The 23,776-nt window shown below is 36.6% G+C and overlaps 1 protein-coding gene across 1 annotated transcript in view; it reads left to right on the top strand.

Annotated features, from left to right (window-relative positions):
* SLC5A12 (solute carrier family 5 member 12) overlaps positions 1-23,776 on the top strand; it is a 40,084-nt gene that overhangs the window by 2,461 nt on the left and 13,847 nt on the right. The window contains exons 2-9 of the mRNA XM_045825129.1: positions 3,105-3,170; positions 4,580-4,631; positions 5,485-5,552; positions 9,981-10,135; positions 10,234-10,374; positions 12,610-12,739; positions 13,690-13,778; positions 19,407-19,519. Coding sequence (XP_045681085.1) covers positions 3,105-3,170; positions 4,580-4,631; positions 5,485-5,552; positions 9,981-10,135; positions 10,234-10,374; positions 12,610-12,739; positions 13,690-13,778; positions 19,407-19,519 — 814 coding nt within the window. The remainder of the gene's footprint in view (positions 1-3,104; positions 3,171-4,579; positions 4,632-5,484; positions 5,553-9,980; positions 10,136-10,233; positions 10,375-12,609; positions 12,740-13,689; positions 13,779-19,406; positions 19,520-23,776) is intronic.

The raw sequence follows: 23,776 nt of genomic DNA, 5'->3' as shown, positions 1-23,776 counted from the left end.
TATCTTAATAATAAGAAATCAAGGTTACATGTAAAGCACATATGAGGTTATTTTGAGATTGCCTTTTACTCTGTAAGATTTGGCAGTGTGGCTTAGGGGTTAAAAGTATGGACTGTAGAGTCAGTCTATTTGGCTTTGGATACTAGTTCGGCCACTTGCTAGCTGCGTGACTTTGGGAAAATTGCTTAACTTCTCTGTAGTTAATTCTTACATATGTAAAAGAGTGATAATAAAATCACTTATCTCAAAGGATGTCTCTGCAGATTAATGTGGTATCGTATGCAAATAATTTTTATTATTTTTTATTTTTCAATTAATGTTGACATTCATATGCAAATACTTTTAATACAGTCTGGCAAACAGTAAATCTGACCTAAGAGTTTTGTATTATTATTATTATTATTATTATCTATCTACTGATGCTTGAATCTGTTTCTTTGTTCATCTTTCATTCCCTGTTCCCTACCCATAAATCTTCTTTCTGGGATCTTTTTAAGTCCTAAAAACCAAAGGGAGTAGAGTCTATTTCCACAACCCTTGAACCTGGACAGAGCTTGTGATTTTTTTTTTTTTTTGACCAACAGAATGTGGCAGAAGTGATGCGTGGAGTTTAGGCATCATTAGGCTCATAGCTTCTGCCTTTGCTTTCTTGGAATGCTGTACTGATACTGCTGTGTCAGGGAGCTGTTGCAGCTGGTCTAGCTTCTGGAGTATGAGTTGAAACATAAAGGGAAGTAAAGACACTGTAGCCAACAGCCGTCACCAACTACCGGATGAGTTAGTGAGGCCATCTTGGATTTTCTCATCCAGCTGACACTTCCTTGAAAACCCAGGGGGAACAAGTAGAGGAATCACCCAGCTGATCTTCAAAATTAGGAGAAATAACACATCCTTGATTTTTAAGCCCATGAGCATTGAGGTGGGTATTACACAGCAATAACAGTGGGATTTCAAGACTAAAATATGTCATCTGTACTACTTTGTCACTATTCTGTCCCATGTCAAAACATACGGAATTGTTCTCACCCTCAAGGTATAAATTAGGCTCAGCTCATTTCCAATATCATACATTTGCATTATCTTCCCTTAGTTTATAAATAGTCTTGGTCTGGCTGGTGTGGCTCAGTGGACTGAGTGCTGGACAGTGAAGCAAAGGGTCACTGGTTCGATTGCCAGTCAGGGCACATGCCTGGGTTGTGGGCAAGGTCCCTAGTAGGGGGCAAGAGAGAGGCAATCACACACTGGTATTTCTCTCCCTTTCTTTCTCCCTCCCTTCCCCTGTCTCTAAAAATAAATAAATAAAATCTTTAAAAATATAATTTGTCTCATCATGCTGTTTCTACTTCAGTTGATGTTATATTTTTAATTATACACTAATAAATTCAGATTATTATTTACCCTTATCACTAGTTTAGAGGCTAGTGTCTACCTGCTTTCTCACTTTTGTTGGACTTGTGCAACGAAATGGCTTCTAAACTTCTTACTTCTCTTTAATTCAATTTTTCATTATAATTGCATGGAATATTTTTTCTGTATATCCTCTTTCATAGTGGTTTTAAGCATTATAGACTACTTTTTTAAGTAAATTTCTTTCCTTTTATTTCTCCTTTAAATTACATTTGTGATATCATAGCAGTTATATTTAAATTTTGAGAAATTAGATGTATAGGTATAATATATCATTATTGAATCTTATTTTAGCACAGTAAGTGATGTTACAAAATGTTTGTTGTGAAATAGATATTTAGGGCCTGATAGGATCTGAACCCATGTTATGAAGTCTTCTTTTAGGTCATTGTAAGGATGAGCTCATCCTCTCTGTAAGATGGGTCATTATAGTGTTTGGGAAGAGGCATGACATGATGTGGTTTGTATTTTGAGTATCATACTGATTGATGTTGAGAATGATTATAGAATTTTGACTGCAGAAGCAGTGGTTCTAATTAGGAAGCTATTGCTATAGTCTAGGCAAGGGGTAATGGTGTTACGGTGGCAACAGAGGAGATGGTGCAAGTAAATATGTATGTCGTGGAAGTGGGGTATAAGCTCTAGGATTAAACGATGGACTGGATGTGAGCAGGGAGAGGAATTGAGGAGTAAAGGATGGCTTCGTGTTCTTTGGTCTTGAACCAACATGAAAAGTGGCCTTGCTATTTATTTCCTGAGGTGTAAAAGAAGGCGACTAGACCAGGCTTGGGGGGTTGAAATTAATTTAACATCATGATGGTAAATGTTACCCGTGCAGCCCAGAAAAGGGCAGCTTTTCTGTTGAACTTGTGTTTTTCATTTTACAGTCTGTTGACTGTAGTAGTAGTGGTAGATGCACTAAAGGTGGCCACTGAACACACTCAATGAGTTAATACATTCTTCCAGATGTAAAATTACATAGTTTGAATAGTCTCCCTTATTTCATGGATGAGAAACCAGAGGCTTAGATCAAAGAGTGAGATGGTGGTAAAGCTCACACTAGGATTCAAGGAGGCGTATTTCTGATCTAGGTTTTTTGAAATGTATCTTTTTCTCCATACTGTCTTTCTAGGTTGACTTAAGATGGGAAAACTATGGGTAGGACAATAAAGGGCTTAGAATATGAAGCTTCCATGATACAGAATAATTAAAGATTTTGAGAAAAAGAGGGACATGAACAGAGTTCCATGTAGGAGAATCAATATGACTTGATGTGTGGTTGATAAAATGGGTGGAAGGACTGGAATTCAGGAGACTGATTAGGGAGCTACTCCAGTAGTCTAGGAAAGGTAAAATAAAAGCCTGAGGCAAATTTTGGAGCAGTGGGAACATAAAAAGAAATGATGCTTTGGTATATCCAGTAGAAAAACCCTGAGTAGAAAGCCAGAATACCTGGATTTTTTTTCAAGCAACTGTTTATGTTTCCTGACCATCATGAGAAGCTTGAGCAAGAATTGAGTTTCAGTATATTTTTGACTTTAAACAGTCCAAACTTTTATCCCATTCTGCCAAGTAGATAGCATAAAATCACATTATAAATCCAGTGCTAAATTCAAAGGAACAACAAAAAAATGAAAACTTCTTAGCAGCTCCATGTGAAACACACTGACTTTTTGTATGTTGTTTATTCCCTATAGTACTTACAGCTGCGATTCAACAAACCAGTCCGCTATGCAGCAACAGTCACCTACATTGTGCAGACGGTAAGGAGAAGGGCGGCTGCAGATGTGGGATTGTGGGCTGACAAGGCACAGGTTTGTGTGTTTCAGGGGGCAGTTAACCCAAATAAAGGGGAGACTTCATACTAAGAAGAAACTATATTCTTTCAGGGATAGCGCTTTCAAGATATGTGATTAATAAAGAGTCACCTGTTGCATATGCCCCACAAGTATGTACAAATAACAAACAAGTGTGTATCAAAACCACACACACACAAAAGCATTTGCTTAAAATTCACATCACCTCTTAATTAATCTGTACAAGTTGTATATAAAGATAGGAAATGGTCTGTTAACCGATTTATTTTTCTGTTTTTTAATTGTTCAATTACAGTTGTCCCCACTTTCCCCCTATTACTCTTCTCCACACTACCCACCCCCACTTCCCACATTCAATCCTCCCCCACCATTGTCTTTGTCCATGGGTCCTTCATACATGTTCCTTGACAACCCTTGCCCTTCCTTTCTCCTTTATCCCTCTCCCCTCGCCCCTCTGATTACTCTCAGTTTGTAACTGATTTCTTTTTTTAAACTAGCTGAGTTGAACCAGAAATACTCACTTTGTTGAAACTCATTTGAAGACAGTATTTCCAAACCAATACTACCACTTTCTCCTTTTGGACTCCTCCCCTGCCTCCCAGGCTCCCGGTACCTTCATGTGACCTCAAGGTTACCTGGGGCACCCCGTTGGTGCATTTCCACGGCTCAGGAAGCACTTTCTGCGAAAAGATAACCGTCTTCCTGTTTCTTAATCGAAACTCCACTCAGGGACTAAAGGATTTAAGGGAGACGAAATGTGGAAAATAATGCACCCTTGACCTGTTCACAGGTATTTGCCTTTTTAGACCCTCACATGCATCTCTAAAGGGTGAAATTTCATTTAAAATAGAATGGAACTGCACCCACTTCCATCAGTGTGTGGTTGCCATTCCGGGAGTTACAAGGTGTACCTGGTACATAGTTGTAGTCTTCTTTGCACATTACTTCCTCCTCATGGACGCTTTCCAAATTCAATCCAGCATCCATATTTTACAAACTGCTAACCGTATTTGTGCCATTGCGATGTATGCTAGAGGGAGAGAGAGAGAGAATCAAAAACTTGAAGCTCAGTTTTCTATTCTTTGGAAGTATACAAAGTCTAGCCATAAAATCTCAAAATATGCAGCCATTTTAAAAACCCCACCCTATTAGATATTCCTCCATCTAGTCCTTACACCCCTTCTGCAAACTCATTACAGTGGTCACCAACTTCCAAATGAGAATGGATGGGAATGAAATGTTTGGCAAACAAGGTGAAGGAAATATATCTCTAAGGTCAATAAAGAACTTTCTAGGAAGCTTTCCTTTCTGTGTCATTTTTCTCAGTGATCACCTAATTCTTGTTTCTCCACCAGATTCTCTACACAGGAGTGGTGGTGTATGCTCCCGCCCTGGCGCTCAATCAAGGTGAGTTGTGCACATTTCCTTGGGTACCACCCACCATTTTTATGCCTGCATTCTCTCCTTGAGAAATAAACATAAGGAATCTTGGGGAGACATTCCTGTTTTTAGGTTGCTCTGAATTACTGTAGGAGTCACGATATAAAGCTCTCAAAATGGAACCTTGAAAGTATTGCAAATAATGATTGGTTTTGCTCACCTGGTTCCACACACACAATTTAATTGTTGTTTGTTTTGTTTTGTAATCACTGTAATGCCAGCAGGTTTGGTATGGTATAGACACATGACTAAATAAGGTCACCTATACAAATGGTGATTTCTCAGTGCTTTCGTGAAGTTGATAATCTGACTACAAAAATAAAATGTGCTTGAAGTAATTACTTCAAAATTGATACTTGACCCCTTTGAGAGAATAGAATCCTGGACACAAAAAGGGAAAAGAAGTGAAATAAATTTCATAATGATACCTATCAGATTGAGAGTTCTCAATATTCCATTGAATTAGAGTATCTATTTATATTGAGAAATATCAGTTCATGGCTGATGTTTAATTGGTTTCAAAGTATTCATACTAACTTTGTTAAGGATAAACAAACACAAGTATTTGGTGCAGATCACAACCTCCAGAATTTTAGGAGGAAAAATTTGACTTTTAACGTTATGTGAAATGTATAAACTGGGTTAATGGATAATAATATAATAATCTTATCAGAAGTGAGAAAATTTAAGAAAAAACTCTAATTTTATTTTCATTTGCCTACAAAGAACACTGACAAAAATACTGATGTTTTCCCTTGTAAAGCTTGCTCTTTTGCTTTTCTCAGAAAAACTTCTTTCAATATTTTTTCTCCTTTTGCAGTGACTGGGTTTGATCTCTGGGGCTCCGTGTTTGCAACAGGAATTGTTTGCACATTCTATTGTACTCTGGTATGTACCTAGCTGTGAAAAAGTATTTAGCACTATCTCCTAATACAGGATAAGGGCAAATCTCCAGCAGCAGGGCTTCTAAATATAGCAGAAACAGCTATTCCGAAATTAAACACAAGTATGCTAGCTTATCTGTTACTCTTTCCTGAGGAAGGTGCTGTTGTTTTATATAAAACCATTTTTGGTATCAACCATTAGTGGAATTTAAGCTCTGAGTTCATTTGAGAAAGCCACAGCTAAGAGAACACTTAATGAATAAAATACCTCCTTGATCAGAGGATTAGGTGACCAAATGCAACTTCTGGGAAAAAAAAATGCTCATTAATAGTGATTCTACACCATGAGTAGAATTTATACTTCACTGTCTAATGGTTGAGAAATATGAAATGCATATGTGAATAATCAGGGATGGCTGGCATTTGGTAAACCTGAGAATTCCACAGCTTGCTTCTGTCTCTTATTTATGGACTTGGCTTTACACATGCTCAGTCTTTAACTAAGGGACCTGGTGGTGTAGGCAACATATTTATATAATTGCTACAATTAGTTTAGTTCAACAAACATTCATGGAGCACCTCTTATTTGCCATGCTCTGCAATGGGAATCTCTCTTCTCCTGCGTCATTGCCACCATATACAATCCAAAGGCTATAAGTAACCAGTTAGAAATACGGCAATGGATCCCAGATAATTGGATTTTCTTTCCTCCTTCTTACAGAGAAATCAAGTACTTGATATGTTATCATGTAGTAGACCTGCATGTGTTTTGGCATTAGGTGCATACCACATACTTTTTGAATATATATCATGAGAATATATAATTAAAAAATGCCCCTATTTTTTTTTCATACTTGCATTCCCACCATTTGTTTACACTATAAAGTTTTATCTTAGCTTGTTTCCATTCCATCTCCACTACCATACCATTCTACTCCAGACACACAGCTCCTCCCCAGGTTAAAAATAGGCTCCTGTTCCTTAAGCATCTGGCATTATCTGAGATTAGTTGCTCTGACATACCTGCTCATGCAATGATAAGGAGAAGCACTGCTAGGGGTACTAAATGCTGACTTCTTAGCAACAATAGTGAAAGACAGAAATAGTGGATTAACACCTTCAAAGCACTGAAGTGAAAAAAATTGTCAACTTACAATTGTGTATTTAGCAAACCAATATTTCAGGAGCTAACTCTCAAGAACCAAGAGAACTTACCACTAAAATATCTTCACTTGAGAAGAACCTAGAGGAAGTGCTGTGGGAAGAGAAAAATTTATCAAGTTTTATATAAAAAAGTAATAAGATAATAAAATAATAAACATTTAGAAAGTCTAGCCAAACAATTTTTGGTACTTAATGATAATAGTTTTAAAGTATAGTGTAATTTATGTAACATCTAATTACATATAACATTTTATAATATTAAAAATATTATAATTATTATTATTACATGTAATTTGGGGATTAAGAAAAAGAATAATCACCTGCTGAACAACAGTAGTGTGTAAAATCAGAAAGAGACTAACCAGACTTAAAGATTTTATAAGCCTTGAATTGACATTTCTTAAATTTAGACTCTAAATTAAAAATTTTATGGGGACTCATTTAAATGAAATGATCAAAGTGAAAAAATGGAATTAAAATAATAACTAAAGAAAACTTCAACTGATTTAAGCAAGAGAAGAAAAGAGGGTGGGGAGGGGAAGCATAGAGAAAATAGAACAAATAGAAACCCAAAAGTAACATGTCAGAAACAAGTCTGGATATTTTAATAACCAGAATAAGCTAAAATGAACTAACTCTATTACTTCTTATTTGGTTTCAGTGCTTCCCTCCACCCTACCTGCCTCTGACAGATTAATCTGGAAACATCCATTTCTTCAAGCCACTTGGCAACTAATTCTCTTCTTGCTTCCCATTGTTTACAGGATCAAGTATAAGCTTCTTAGCCTAGTGCTGGAAACATTTCTTTCTGTGAATAAATCCACCCATCTAATCCCTTCCCACCACACCCCTGTTCCTTCTCTCTGCTCCGTAGCCAGGTTAGAGGCTCCCATGTCTCACCAAAGGGTGGCTTATGTCTAACACTTTTGCTGGGACATACTGCGGACTCTTTACACTGGTAACCCTGTGGCTGCCTGGCCTAAAACAAATGGTGGGAAGAGATTAAGGAAATAGGAAGTGACACTTGCCATTCAGGGGTATGCAATCTAGTAAACACTGGATGTCAAACAGCACAGATAGATTAAATACTTAGGGATACTATGGCACAATCCTGATTAGTGGTGTGTGTGTATGTGGTTGTGTGTGCACACATGCATGTAGGTGTGTGTCTTGCTATGTGGAGGAATCATAGAGTCAGAGCAGTTTTCAGGGTGGTTATAACCTATCATTTAATGAACTTTTGATAAAGTGGTTTGTCTTCATATCACTATCTCTGATGTTGAGATTTCAGTTTGGAAGTTTCAGTGTCTTTAGAGGAAATCAAAATGTTACTCTTTGGGAAGTGGGAGTTAAGAAACTAACTATTTTTCAAATCAGAATCTTAACATAATATACAAATGAGGTCCCTCTGGCATGAATTTTAGTGTATTTTAAAATTGTATTTTAATTGTAATTTCAAAAGAAATGATGGGACAACCCTAATATCATCTTTCTTCTTAAGATGAAGATGAAGGTGAAGCCTGTCATCTTTTCACAGAAGTTCTTGACACTCTGGAGGAGTAACAGGGGAAGATAATTCTATTTTTTATTATTGAAAATACCACATCCTTTCATTCTCACAGTGCTATTAATTTTCAAAGCTCTTTTAAGTACATCGCTTCATTTAATCTTTCACAATTTGCTCATTCCACCTTCACCAAGGTGCTGCGGGATTTTATACCTGGGTTATTCCACCAGTCTCTTTCCTCTTTTCTTCTTGTCCACATGTTCTCAACTAGAATTGTACATTAGAATCACTTGGGAACTTTCAAAAAACACTGAGGACTGATTCCTACCCCAGACCTCGGTTTATTCAGAATCCTTGGGTAAAGGGCTCAGATATTGTTTTGTTTGTTTGTTTGTTTGCTTTCAGGTTCTCCAAGGAACTCTAAGCACCTCCCTAACCTCTTGCCAATCACATTGCCCTGTGTTGTGCTGTTAGTTCCACCTTCCTGAAATTCTGGTTCACTCAACCCACTATTTGACCATCCTGTAGCTCTTAAAACTCCTATTTCCATGAATACCCAGAATCTATCATACCTTCCTAGTTCTTTCTTCTTCTAAGTGTTCTACCATTTCAGCTTTCCAAAATTTATTCACTGTCTCTAGCTTTACAAAAAGAAATCTCAGGTTGCACAAGCCAGGCCTGGGTGATTATCCTCATTTCCCCCTCACTTATATTCAGTTAATCACAACCTATGTTGATTTTACCTCCCAAATATCTTTCAAATCCATCAAGTCCTTTCAATCTCTGCCTTATTTCAACCTGTTGTCACGTGGGCAACTAAAATAAACCCTGAGTTGCTCTCTCCACTCCTGTTCTGCTATGGTCCTTGCAATCTACTGTCCACCCAACTACCACTGAAACTACTGTGGAACGAACAAAGTTTTCATCACATAAATGTGTTTTGTGCTCTCTTATTGCTCTTAAGAAATCATTTAGGTGGCCTTGTCATAATCTGTGTGTTCTGGTCTCTAGCAAATTCAGCAACCTCCCTATGGGCACTCTGCATATCCCTCAGTCGGTATAGTCTAGCTTTCCTTTACATCCTCAGGCAGCCATGCTTCTCCTTGCTTCTCCTCGCTGCTCCCCTGTCCTCTGTGTTCTCTGGACCTGGCAAATTCCCTCTTGCTCTTCAGAGCTTGGCTCCCATGACACTATTTTTCTTTTTTTAGAGAGGGAAGGGAGGGAGACAGAGAAAGAGAGAGAGAGAGAGAAACATCAATGTGCAGTTACTGGGGGTCATGGCCTGCAACCCAGGCATGTACCCTGACTGGGAATCGAACCTGCAACACTTTGGTTCGCAGCCCATGCTCAATCCACTGAGCTACGCCAGCCAGGCCTCCATGACACTTTCTTAAGACCAGATCAGGACTCCATGCCATATGCTTAAGTTGTACTTTCCACAATTTTAAGTTAAAAGCTATATTATTGTCTAGTATCTGCTTCTGCCACTGGATTATCAAGGAAGTTAAGGGAGTTAATTCAGAAACTAAGGAAGAAATCTGTCTGGTTTAATCCCATACTTAACATCATACATGGCACATAAAAGGTGCTGAGCAACTGTGCTGAAAAAAAAGAAAGGAAAAAAAGAAGAAAGGAAGGAAGAAAAAAGAAGGAAGAGAGGGAGGAGGAAAGAAGAAAGGAAGGACACATAGATCATATTAATGGAGTTGGAAGCATTGTAGGCTTCACGTTGAGAACTCACACCCATTCTCTCCATTTCAGGGAGGACTGAAAGCAGTGGTGTGGTCAGATGCATTTCAGATGGTTGTCATGATTGTGGGCTTCTTAACAGTTCTCATTCAAGGATCAGCTCAAGTTGGTGGACTTCACAGTGTGTTAGAGCTATCAGCAAATGGATCTCGACTAAACATAATTGAGTATGTTCAATGCTACTTTTTCATCTTTTATAAAGATTTAGCTGCATGTCCTAATCCCCTAAAAAGTCTTTGTTCACTCTCTTCTCTCTGCCTTGTAGCTTTGATATAGACCCTCTCAGGCGACACACTTTTTGGACAATATCAGTGGGAGGAACTTTTACCTGGCTCGGAGTCTATGGAGTTAATCAGTCAACCATCCAGCGATGCATTTCTTGCAAAACAGAAAAGCATGCTAAGCTGTAAGTTATTAATAAAAACATTTCTGCATTTTCTCTACCTTATTGAGCATTTCATTAATGCTTCCTAATGCTGTGTGCATATAAGAGAAACAGAAAGATTCATTTAACCCTTCCAACAATATTTTGAGGTATGTATTATTACTCCCATTCCAGCAAGGAATTATTAGAGCTGGGATTTGAACTTAATAGTATGTCTGTCTTTGTTCTCCATCATTTTCTGCCTCTATTTATTGAGAAATGACAGGGTTAAATTAGGTGCTGTGTGTAGCAATGCACACAAAGTTCTGAAGTTCCAGCCATCCCTGACTTGTCGGGTGCTTTTGACTTTTCCTAGAGCAGGAAAGAGTCACTGAATATTTCTGCAACTGACTTTAAAGTACTTTCAATGCACACTTTCTTATTTCAACCAAAGGAAATGAAGTTGCTTGGACATGGTTCACCAATTTGTAACTTAAATTCTAAAAGTGAATATTTCACTTTATCTGCTTCACACATTCTCAGAAGAAAGAAGTGAAAGCATTACTAGTGTTTCAGCAATTCCTAGCAACCTATTTATATCTGAGAATAATAAATAATATTAACAAACTCTCTAAACACATGATCATCATTTGATCAAATAGTTGAGTTGATGAAAATGTATTAACATCAAATATGTCTTTGATATTAAGATTCATATAAAATTAAAATTCATTTAAAACTCTGCTTTAAAATAAACGAGAGTTGAAGGTAGAACTTATACGCTAGGCCTGTTTGTAGGAAATGGTGCTCTGAGGGTAGGAGGAGTTGATACCGGTTATCAGGTCCCTCCCCAGCACCATTCCATCTCCCTGCTAAGATGAGTACATCCACATACACACACACTTACTTTCTATTCCCATTCCCTTTGTTTATTTTCTTTATATTTCTTATATCTTAGATGTGACTCAAAGATAATCTCATTCATTTAGTTCATGTCAGAGATTATTGCTTGGCTCCAGTCCAAGAATATCATCTCCATGAATGTGGGTTCTGTGTGCTTATTGCTTGCTGTACTGCAAGTACTCAGAAGAAGCTGGCACAGAGAGTTTGCCTGAATACAACCAATGCAATTCATAGGTATCAATCACTTTATGTATCAAGTGTATTCCAAAAAGACTATCTCTAATTCAATCCCTCCACACACACAAAAACAAATGAAACTCAAAGATAAACATTGTAAGACTATCCCCAAGAGAATAGCTTTTGAGGTAAGACTCTTTGCTAATGTAAATAATGTAACATAGAAACTAATCAATGGGATAATTATTGAATATATTTGCTTCAATAATGAATACTTAGATTTCAGGGCTTTCTGAAAGTTGGGTATACCTATACAGCACAGGCTTTAGGGGACTTTGAAATGAAGGTGTGCTCCTTACACTTGAATGTGGATGCACTTAATTCCCTTCATTTAATGACTGGGTCCAAGAAAATGTCTGGTTCTTCTCTCCTGGTCCTCTGCCACTAGAGCCAGAATGAGACTTTTTATTCTCTCAGGCATTGCAAAGCTAGCCTGCTTTCAAGTCTATTTTCAGATTGAGAAAATGAGTAAGTTTTTTACTTTCACATGACAGTAATAAATACAAAATAACCATAGGCTGCTGCAAAATCATATGCATAACTATAATTAAGCATATCTATGTGCTCTAGAATAAAACAAATTGCTCCCAAAAATATGGATAAAATGACCTTAAGGCTCTTCACACTTTCTATTTTCTCAAAAACAAACAAACAAACAAACAAATGAAAAAACCCGTCAACTTCACATTTCATCTGAATTAATCCCCAAAGTGAGTATTTCCAAAACTTATCTGTGTCTGCATTCACTTTCTTATTCCTCTGGAAGAAAATATATTAAAATGTAAGTTGGCTTTTTGACAGTTTCCTGAATTGATTGGGAGGGGCATCAGTTGAAGTTATACGTGAGTGGTTGTTATGTGAAATTTCATTTAAGAAAATAGATTTCACACCACACATTGAGACTTTGCAGAAAAACTCCCAATTAAAAAAAATCCATCAAATCTACTTCAATCAAATTTTGTAACCAGTCTAAAACTGTAATGTTCTCAAACAAAAACAAGAGCAAAAGTATAAAATGTAATAATTCTTGAAGGCTGTAACATTTTATTTTAAAGCAAGAAGGCCAAAAAAGCTTTCACCTTGAGTTTTTGTAATATGTAATAGAGGCTACCAATAGACCTGTGTGTTTTTTTCTAGAGCCTTGTACTTCAACTTGTTGGGTCTCTGGATCATTCTGTTTTGTGCTGTCTTCTCTGGCTTAATCATGTACTGCTACTTCAAAGACTGTGACCCTTGGACTTCTGGCATTGTCTCAGCACCGGACCAGGTACATATTTCTGTCTGGCCCCTGGGAACAGCTAAAATGAGTGTGCTTCTAGCCATTGATGGGTAATGTGAGGTCTTCTTCTTTTTCCACGTGGACCAAAAGACTACATTTCTTTTCTCTCCTCCTGGGTGATATCACCACACCTTAGGTTCTAATATGAGGGATTAGACATATAAAATAAAAAAGGTACCTCACCTTGTCCTTGAAGATGAGGCCAGGAGCTAGGGCAAGGCTGCAGACAAAGAAAGGTAACATTGAACTAAAGGGTTTGGTTGTCAAAGCTACCTTTCAACTCTCTGTAGACATCTCAAGGTTGATTAATGGTGCTTTGGTCTCAAATGTAACAAAATGACCCATATTCCTCTAATGCTTCAGCTCATGTCTTCTCATCATAGCTTAAACAGTATCACCCCGATGTACTCCACTAAACATTCTCTTAAAAATTCCCTTTGTAGACAAATGTTCAGGAGGACCAGTCATCTCGTCTGTCTTCCCCCATATCTTCCACTGTCTTACCCTATCTTATGGGGCTTCTCTCTCACAAATCAGGCTACAAAGTAGAACCATAGCACCTAGATTTCTTGAAGACCTGCTTTAAGCATTTGTTTCTATGCTTTACTTACTAAATTTAAGGGTAAACAGATAAGAAAATATCATACATTGCAAACAAAAGAAACATTTTTAAAGTTTCTGAGCTTCCTAAAGTTTGTCCAGCCCTTTTTTCTGTCTCTTTTCTGCCCCTCCCCCTTCCCTACAGAGGGACCTCAGGTCCATGGAATTGGATTGGTCATAACCTCATTTGCTAGTATGTAACAACCTAAGTCCATGCAAACTCCTCTGTTAATATTAATTGTGTATTTTTTCACTTCCTTTTGCTAAAAAGCTACATTTGCACAGTTCAGACACTGGTGATGAGACCTCTAACCCTATCTTGTTTGCTTCCTCATCAGCTGATGCCATATTTTGTCATGGAGATATTTGCCTCAATGCCTGGACTGCCAGGACTTTTTGTGTCCTGTGCCTTCAGTGGAACTCTGAGGTTAGTGCATTGACAGCACTCTGCTGCAATGATAATGACAGTGCAACAAGGGTGATTGGGTGATAGTGGTAGTAAATCACTAGTATTTAACGAGTATTTACTGTGTGTCAACTTGTGCTGCTCAATGCTTTATTTGTGTTTGCTTGTTAGTTGTTACACTATATATGAGAATGAAACTTTGCTCACAATATCATCAGTTTAGAGATAAGAAAACTGACATTTAGCAAGGCAGACAACTTACCCATGGGACATAGGAAACTGCAGAGGCAGGACATAAACCTAGGTGTGCCTGCACATTAAACTTTTCTTTTATCTTACTAACGCTGTCTAATGGCAACTGACCCCACAATTGCACACCACCTTTACACTAGGCAGCTCACTCTGGCAGCATTTGCCATCCAGCCACGATGTATATCTGCAGATCCATCCTTTGCAATCCATTCTCCCCATTTTCACTAGCGCACTGAGGCAGCTAACAACTCCCACCCTCCATAGGTAGATTTTATTCTAAGGTTTATGTTATGCCAGGCACAATTGGTGATGGCAGGGATGTGGGGATACTGCAGAGAACAAGGCTGGCATTGCCCTCATATAGAGTTTGCATTCTAATTGACATAGAAAGTGGACAATATATAAGAGGACAAGATAAACAAGATATAGTGTCATGACAAATAATATAAAGGAAATAACAGAGTGATATCCTAGAGAGAGGTGAGGCCTGGGGGATTCTGTTTTTAAGACAGCATCTTTAGGTGCCCCCTGTTTGGGTCTGTGACTTGTGTGATGAGATTGGAAGCATGTGAAGCAGCTAGCTCCATGAAGAGCACATGCAGGCTTACAGGCAGAGGGAGGAGCAAATTCCAAAGCCCCTGGAAAAGAAACTGTGTGGAAATGTCAGGAACAAACAGAAGGGTTAAAGCTGAGGAACTGGGAGGGGAGCAGATGGGGATGAGTTTGAACACGTAAACAGGCATCTGATCATGAAATGGTAGAGTTTGCATTTCAAATTAAGTGGGAAGACATTAGAAGGTTCAAAACATAGGAGTGAGTAATGTCATACAATCGAAGACTCAGTTTTCTGTGTGGGGAAGGGCTTACAATAAAAGCCCGAGCAGTAAAAGTGAGTGACTCGTTAGGAAGCATTTGTCTTCATCCAAGTGAGAAATGACAGTGACTTGGACAAGGGTAGGGGCAACAGTGTTAAGGGCAATGCACTAAAGCAGTAAGGTAGTGTCATTACTTTCCTTTAAGCCAGACCTACTGCCTTTAAGAACCAGAGACTCGGCTAGAGAGAAAAGTCTTATTTCCCTTCCTGGAACTCTGCTGCACAGGATCAATTACAGGATTGGTTAAAGGCCAAGTTTAACATAGTAAATTGATCAGTAAGTTGATCATAGTAAATTGATCAAAATTCAAGCAGTATCAGAGGACAAAAGTAAAAACTATATCTTATCCTCCAAATCCCTTGACCCACCCCACAAAATTAACCACTGTTAGTAATTTCTTGTTAACAAATCAGAACATGTCTTCACTTATGTGAACATATGTACCTTTTAGTGTACAAGAAAGAGATCACATTGTTTATACTATTCCATTTTTTAAATTAATATAATTTAAGAATCTTTCTGTATCTGTAGATCTACCCTATTCATTGTTTGATCTACCAGTCCTTTGATGTAAAGCATAACTAACAATGCGTATGAGTTAGTTTGTTAGGCTGCTGTAACAGAATACCGCAGACTGGGTGGCTTATAAACAATGAAAATGTATTAATCATAGTTCTCAGGGCTAGGAAGTCTAAGATCCGGGCACCGGCAGATTTGATGTCTGGTGAGGACACACCTTCTGGTTCAAATGTGGCTGTCTTCTTGCTGAGCCCTCACACCTTAGAAGGGAGGATGGAGCTCTCCATCGAGTATTGTTAGTGGTCTCTCACTGATCCCATTCATCAGGGCTCCACCCTCATGGTCTGATTGAGTGTCAAAGGCCCCACCTCCAAATACTGTACATTGGGAATTAGGTTCCAATATAAGAGTTTTGGCAGGACATAGCACACCACATTGTATGTCTTTCTGAAATTGTGCAAGGATATATGTAGGCTACATTATAAGAGGTGGAATTACTGTGTCAAAATACATATTTATTTAAAACTTTTCATGGACATTGCTAAATTAACTTCCAAAAATTTGTACTATTTTATATACTGAAAAGAAAACACTAGTGTAACTCTTTCCCCACACTACTATCAATATTGAGTACTATGACACTGTTAAACTTGTCAGCCTGATAGTTGAAAAATGTTAACTAATTTAACTATGAATTCCCTTCATCATAAATAGGATTGACAACCTTTCCCTAATTTAATTGGTCATTCATTTTCTTTTGTTTGTTTGTTTTGAAAAATACCAATTCATTTACCCAGGAATTTTTTTTTCTTTTGAATTTTCCTCTTTATAAATCCGAAAATACTTTTTGACATGTCTTGTTTTTCTCATTTGTTCTTTATGCATTGGCTTTATTAATGGTATTTTGAGTATATGGAGATTTTATTTCATATTTATTAATCAATTATTTCACATTACAGTTTCTAGTTAATATCTTTCTCAGAAAGGCTCCCATGCCATGATTATAAATGATCACACAGATTTTATTCTAATATATTAATGCTTTTGTTAAATGTTAAAATTATTAAATGATCTAGACTACACATGTGACATGAGGAATGGAGTTTCTGACCCATATTTTTTCTGTTAGTTACCAGTTGTCCCATTATTTTTTCACTAAAAACCAAAAAAAAAAAAAAACCATTCTCACTACTGATTTGAAAAGTCACTTTTAGTACATCCTACATTTTCCCATGTGTTCAGGACTTCTTCTGGATTCCTTTTTATATTCTTTTGATCTATTTGTCTACAGTTATGCCAATTCTAATAATTTTAGCAAGTGTGCTTTAAAATATGATTTGAAAACTGTGAGGCTCATAATTATTAATTACCTTTCTTTTGCAGAAGTTCCCTCAATATCTATTTTTTCCTAATTATTTTCAATTATTATTTTAATTTTTTTAGGACTTGATTGTACTGAAATCATATCTGCAAATATTTTTGTGTTTTTCTTTTTTTAAATAAGTATGCTTCTATGTTAATTCTCACATATAACTGTGCTTTGAGGGCAATGATAATTGAGGAATGGCAAAAATCCTTGTTTTGTTATGTAATTTAAAGGGAATATTTCTTGGATCCTATCATTAAACATGATTTTAGATTTTGATTTGAAAGATATATACATTTTTAAATATTTAAATAAATTAATAAAATTGTAAAAAAAGACAAAAATGCATACATTTATTGTACTTTTAGGAAATATGTTTACAAAGGAGGATATTGAATTTTGGTAAAATTTTGGAAATTTTAAAATAGATACTTTGAAAATTTTTATGCTTTGACATATTGATATTGTGTTGACAAATTTTCAAACTAGAAACTTCTTGAATCCATATAATGACTGCAACTTGCTAATGTAATTTTAATTTAGCATACTGTTGAGTATTTTACTCTGTTTTTTCAGAATTCTAAATTAGCAACACAAGGTGGTGTTGCCTGTGATGCTGGCATTAGGACCTCGAGGAAACTAAAGATGGAACCAATGAGTACTGGAGGATCACACACAAGCAGGGGTGGCACTAGCCTTTCCAGAGAGTGCTCTTTGTTTTTTTTTGTCTTACTCCATGACCGCCTTTCTTCAGACTCCTGAAATACAGCTGTCAACAGATTAAACCCCTTAAAGATTCCAAGAAAGAGATGCCCTTAGGAGTGTATATCATAGAGAAACTATTACTGCTATAATGTTCAGGAGAGTATTGGATTAGGCAAAGGGGAAGGCAAGAATAGGATAAAGACATAGTGGTGGAGAGATAGGAAAAAAAACTTTCTACCATCTTATAGCAGTTTTATAATTTGAGAAATCGACATATGATTAATACAACTGACTGCAAAAGCAACCCAGCAGAAGTTCTAAAAATCTGATCCTTCTGGGCCAAATTCAGCTTTTTGTTCCTTCCTTCACGATGGATTCAAGGGTTAACTATGATATTTGCAATTTTCACGTAATTAATTCTGAGACATGCGTGTTGGGAGCATGGGTGCTCCTTTTATTTGATCATCTGCTTTCCTTACTTGACTTCCATGAAGCTGCAGGGAACATATACCAGGCCTTGATTCTCAGGAAAATAAGAATGATATATACTTAGAGTTTCAATTCCCAGAAATGGGTCTTAGAAAGTTTGTACTTACTATATCTATCATTTAGGGATGGAACTATTAAATAATGCATAAGATGGACCCTTGGAACTATTCCAACTGAAGTAACCCACAGCTAAGATTAGTTACTATTATCCAGCATTACCAAAAAAAAGAAGTTTCAATTTTCTTTATTACATTTGGCACAGCTATAACAAGTCTTCAAATGTGAATTGGAGGATAACAAAAGACCTAATAATGAATGCCAACGGAAAACTTACAAATGGTTGGCTAGATTTTGTTCAACATCTTGTTAGTTTTCTAGAACTTTTGTTTGTGGTTGTGATTTTGGTTCATGTGAATTTACATAGTTATCTATTCTACTAGCTGAAATATTCCTGGCCTCTATAAGGAATTCAATAAGCTTTTGTGTATTCTGCAAAGAAAATGACAACTTTCAGGTCCTCTCTCACCTAAGTGAGTTTTAGAGCCATAAAACTGAATTCTAATGGGAAAGTCAGAGCTTTTATAAATTTAGGTCTTTGATACCTTTCCAGCCTTATCTTTTGTCCTTTAACCCCTTACTGATTGCTGGCTAGCTGCTCTGATGGCTGCAGATTGTTGAATGCAACAAACTTTCAGACATTTAAATGTAATTTTCCCTTTGTTCTAGAACATCTTTTTCTCAATTTGCATGGGTGTTTTCAGTTCCTATTTTAACCATAACTTCCAAAGGTGAAAATCTCCTAACTTCATATTGGTTTAGGTCTCTGCAAGACATGTTATCTTAGCACTTTGTTATTTTCCTTCATAACAGTTTATACAATTGTTAATCAATCACACAATTGCTTGTTAAATGTCCCTGCCTCCAAAACAAGTGGAAGATCTTTGCTCATTCACTATTATATGCCTAGTATCCAGCATGAACAAACAGATGCATGAATGTTATTAATGCATTAATTAGTATAATGAATGGCAAAGTGAACTGACACCTTAGTTAGGATAGTCTCTGCATCTTGCTTCAAGTCTAACCTAAGCCCGCCATCACACCACACCCAAGCACACACACATATGTGCACATGCAATCTCTCTGCTACTGCTTGATAACTCATTTAACATCTTGTTAAGAGAAATGAGTGGGAGTTAAAACAGGAAAATCTAGCTTGTTCAGTGGAGTCTGTGGGAGAATTGAAAGAGCATTAAGCAGAGAAGCAGCTCTGAAGAGCGAGTAGACAGGACATGTGGTTCCCCTGGAGTTCCAGAATGAGGATGTATGTCAGCATCTGTTGTCCCAGAGTGCTGCCTTATCTATTTGCCCTGGAAAACAGGGCAGGCTGGTGGCTTAGCTTTATTTAGCTTGGACCGTGTTCTCACTTTTCTCTCCCTGTAGCACCGTGGCTGCCAGCATCAATGCCTTAGCAACAGTGACCTTTGAGGATTTTGTCAAGAGCTGTTTTCCCCATCTCTCCGACAAGCTGAGCACCTGGATCAGTAAAGGCTTATGTAGGTATAGCCAGTGAATCTCCATCCCATATCATGAAATGTATGTGTGTGGTACATGTCAGAATCCTACATGTGCTATTCAGAACACAGGCACAAAAGCATGTGAGATACGTAAGGAAACTCACATGCAGATTCTTACTCTTGCAAAGATACCAGCAGGGTACCAGGAAAGCATGGCCAGCTAGCTCACCTTTCACCGCCCTTACTTTCAGCACTCTTTTGTGCTTGCCCTACATTCTGGACTCATCACTTCAATATCTAGTGATTATGCTATGAAATGATTGTGCTATGTATTGATCATATTAATTCCTCTGTATAGGATATTATTCTGCTCACTACAGCCAGGCACTTTGTCTAATAAATCTAAATACTTTATTGCCAAACTCCCAGCAATATCACCTCAAAGAATAATTTCTCCTTGCTTAATTGTGTGATTGTATATTATATTTATAATTATTATAATACCTATTATCTTAATTATAGTTTTATACAACTGACTTCTAAGTATAAACAGATAATTTCTTGTTTACTTATTATAGGAAATATAGGTAATTTGGAAAAATATATAAACTTTTAAAATAAAATTATATCTGTCTAATTCTGTCACCTGTTTTTTTAGTTTAAAATTAAAAAATGTTTTTATTGTTACTTTTTTTACAAGAAAATTTGCTCTCTATGTTTAGCTTTTCTTTCAGCATAACTTTAAAATAAAATGTATTGCATGTTACCTAACTGCACTCTCCCATGTGGGACTGCATTACATCTGAAAATGCATTTGGGAAGAATTGACACCTTTGTAAGATTTACATATAACAATAGCATTAATTTTTTTCCATTTAATAATATAATAATTTTGATCCTAGATATTAATGATATTCATGCCTTCCTCTTCCTCCTTCTTGTCCTCCTTGATGTCTTCTTATTCCCCTCTCTCTCCCCCTCTTTTGTTCTTCTTCTTCCTCTTCTTCTTCCATTGATGTTGTGAATGAGATGCTTTCTCCATCTCTCCTAAACTGTGTATAATCAATGCGGAAAAGCTGTAGCTTTTTGTTTTTGTCTTATAAAGCATATATCCTTCCATTTACCCAATTATTGTTGATTTCCAAATTTTAATTGGCTTTCTAGTAAGTATGGTCATTGCCTACTAATATTGGTAGCTTTATTCTCCTTATTCTCAAATTTAGGTTGTTTGTTTTTTATATTTTTCAGTTTTTCTCTTATTTCAATAGCTTTGTTTTTTAACTCTTCATACTTTAAGAAAAATTTTCCCTCAGTTAATTCTGAATTCTCCACAAAGTAAAGTTTTAACTGTAATCATTTAAATTCTGCTATTATATTTTGCCCCTTAAATTTTATTATAAAAATTGTATCATGCAACAAGGTTTAATGCCTTTTACTATGAATTCCTATATATATATCATCCATTAACATTTTTCTAAACTAATTTTTCCTCATATCCATTTAGATCTCTATCCATTTAATAATCCATCATATTTAAATACATTCCCCTAGTTTTTTAGATGCATATTATTAACTAGAATTAAGTAACTGTTTACAGTTTTCTTTTTAAAATAATTTTTATTATTATATTACAGTTGTCTCAATTTTTTCCCCTTAGCCCTCCTCCACCCATCCCCTCCCAAAGTCAATTCCCACACTATTGTCCATGTCCGTGGGTCATTCATACATGTTCTTGTCTAGTCCCTTCCCCTTCTTTCCATGATTCCCCCCATCACTTTCAGTCTGCTCCATGTTTTCATGCCTGTGGTTCTATTTTGTGCATTAATTTATTTTGTTCATTAGATTCCACTTATAGGTGAGATCATATGGTATTTGTTTACCTGCATGAAATGGACAGATATTAAGTATGCATTTGCTGAGTTTTGACAACTTCACACACCTGTGCAAACCAACCACTAAAGACATAAATCACTGTCATAACCCTGGAAAGCTTCCTTTTGCTCATCCCAGCCAATCCCTGCTCCCCTTCCCCCAAATACTTTCCACAATAGATTGGTTTTACCTCTTCTCACATTTCATGTAAGTGGAATCACACAGTACACACTCTTTTTTGTAAGACTCCTTTCACTCAACAAATTTGAGATTTATTCACGTTGTTTTATGTATTCATGGTCCATCGCTTTCCATTACTGAGTAGTATGGCATTGTATGGATATAGAGTAGGTTTGTGAGTTTTGTTTGCTTTTTTTTTAAGAGAGAGAATGAAGGGGGAAGAGAGAGAGACATCAATTTGTTGTTCCACTTAGTTATGCATTCCTTGGTTGACTCTTGTATGTGTCCTGATGAAGGATCAAATTTGTGACGTTGACATAACAGGATGTCACTCTAACCAACTGAGCTACCTGGTCAGGGTCTCTCACAGATTTTTTTAAAACTTTTACTTCTAGTGGTGGACCTGGGCTGTTGCAACTTGAGGTTATAATAAATAAAGCTGCTATGAATACTTTTATACAATCTATTTTTTTTGAAAAGTACCTAAGAGTGGAAGTGCTTGGTCCACTATCATGGTTTTTATTTCCTTGTAGTCTTTCCTTATCACACCTGGATCCATCTTTACCTAACATATTGGTGGTGCCCCCTATCTCATTTCTTTTCATTTCATTGGTTTTCTCTTGCCCTCTCTGTTGTTTGCTTCATTGAGATTGTATACTTTTATGTTATATTAAGTTTGCCAAAGAGTTTATAAGTATTTTTCTTTTCTGGTCATTAAGGTAAATTATTTCCAGAAAGTGTAGTATTTATTTGAGCATTTAGGTGAATGTATTTATTCCCTTGTTTGACAGCACTTGCCATGAATTTCATATGATTTGTTTCTTTTGATTTATGCTTGAACAAGGACAGATCAACACCTTACCACATGTTTGTCAGCTGGTTAATTAAATTGCCTTTGTCTATTTACTTATCTTGAATAATGAGTTAGAGCTAACAGCAGGTGGATGGGCATTACTCCCAGTACAATTCCCAATTTCTAGCAGATATTTATGAATGTGCTGGATTGAGTACAAGTTTCTTTTATTCCCATGGTTTATTGTCTGATCCTCTGAGCTGATGTAGCACTGGCACAATCCACAACATTAGCTGCAACTGTGGAGCTTTCTTTCCCACTCACCTTTACTGCTTTGCCTTGCAGTTCTTATTGATAGCACTCTTCTGAAGTATAAGTATTCAGTGCAGGAGAGGTTGAATCAATTCTCTAGTCAGCACAAAAAAAGGTAGAACCCCTGATTGAGGGATGGCTGCTGATTATTTCACTTGAATATGTAACTGTTGGTGCACCAAAGGATAATCAGTAGTAGAGAGAAAACATGTCCTGTCATTTTCTTCAGGTAGGTGAAGTCCTCATTCATAAAGCAATACAGAATCAAAGAAAACATTGTTTTCTGCAATCTAATTATCATCTTTAAATGTAATAGGAACAAATTTAGAATTCTGAAATGTATTTATTGATCAAACTTGGCTTTTAGTATTGTTCTGAGTTTCCTTCTTTTTCTGTGTCTTATTGAGAAGCTGGAAAATCCAATATAAAAAGATGTTAGCCTGATTTCCTTTTGAGTGACTTGCTGATAATAAGCATCATAACTATCATGTATTAACCCTGACATAGAATAATAAGAACAATAATAATAATAATAGAAAACAGATAGTATTTGCTATGTATCAGGCACTGCTAGATATATTAATTTTTTAACATGCAGTTCCTTTTTAGAATGTGAGATCTTTGGAGCAGGAATCAAGTTCTGACCTTTTATAGTACTAGCCTCTGGTAAAGTGCCTGACACATGGTCCATATTCAGTAAAGTTGCATTAATAGTCATTGGGAACTGATCTAGATATTTAGCTGACAGAGAATTTCAAAGAGAATGAGCAAAATTGCTTTCTCTCTGTTTCTGTCATTGTGTTTCCATGGATGTCTAGCTCCACCTCTTTGTCTCTCTTTCCCTCTCTTGTTTAGTTTATGAGTTATAATGGGTATGAAATGTACTTTTAAGGTGATTTTTGACCAAAGATGTACTAAAACAATTATTTTTTAAAAGATGATGATTTAAAAAAGACATCATCTTTAAAAAATGACTAAGAGATATATGCTGATTCATGCAACAAGACCCTGTGGTACTAGAAGCACCGTGCGAGGTGCTTCAGAGCACGGCACCCTGAGGGCTCTGGTGGTTGTCCAACACGGATATGTGAACAAATAGCCCAGTATGCTATATGCCAAGGGCCATGAGGGTAGTATGA

Source organism: Phyllostomus hastatus, unplaced genomic scaffold (assembly GCF_019186645.2).
Source record: "Phyllostomus hastatus isolate PE091 unplaced genomic scaffold, TTU_PhHast_1.1 phas_scaffold_585, whole genome shotgun sequence".
Classification (NCBI taxonomy): Eukaryota; Metazoa; Chordata; class Mammalia; order Chiroptera; family Phyllostomidae; genus Phyllostomus; species Phyllostomus hastatus.
This window is presented reverse-complemented; position numbering and strand designations above follow the sequence as displayed.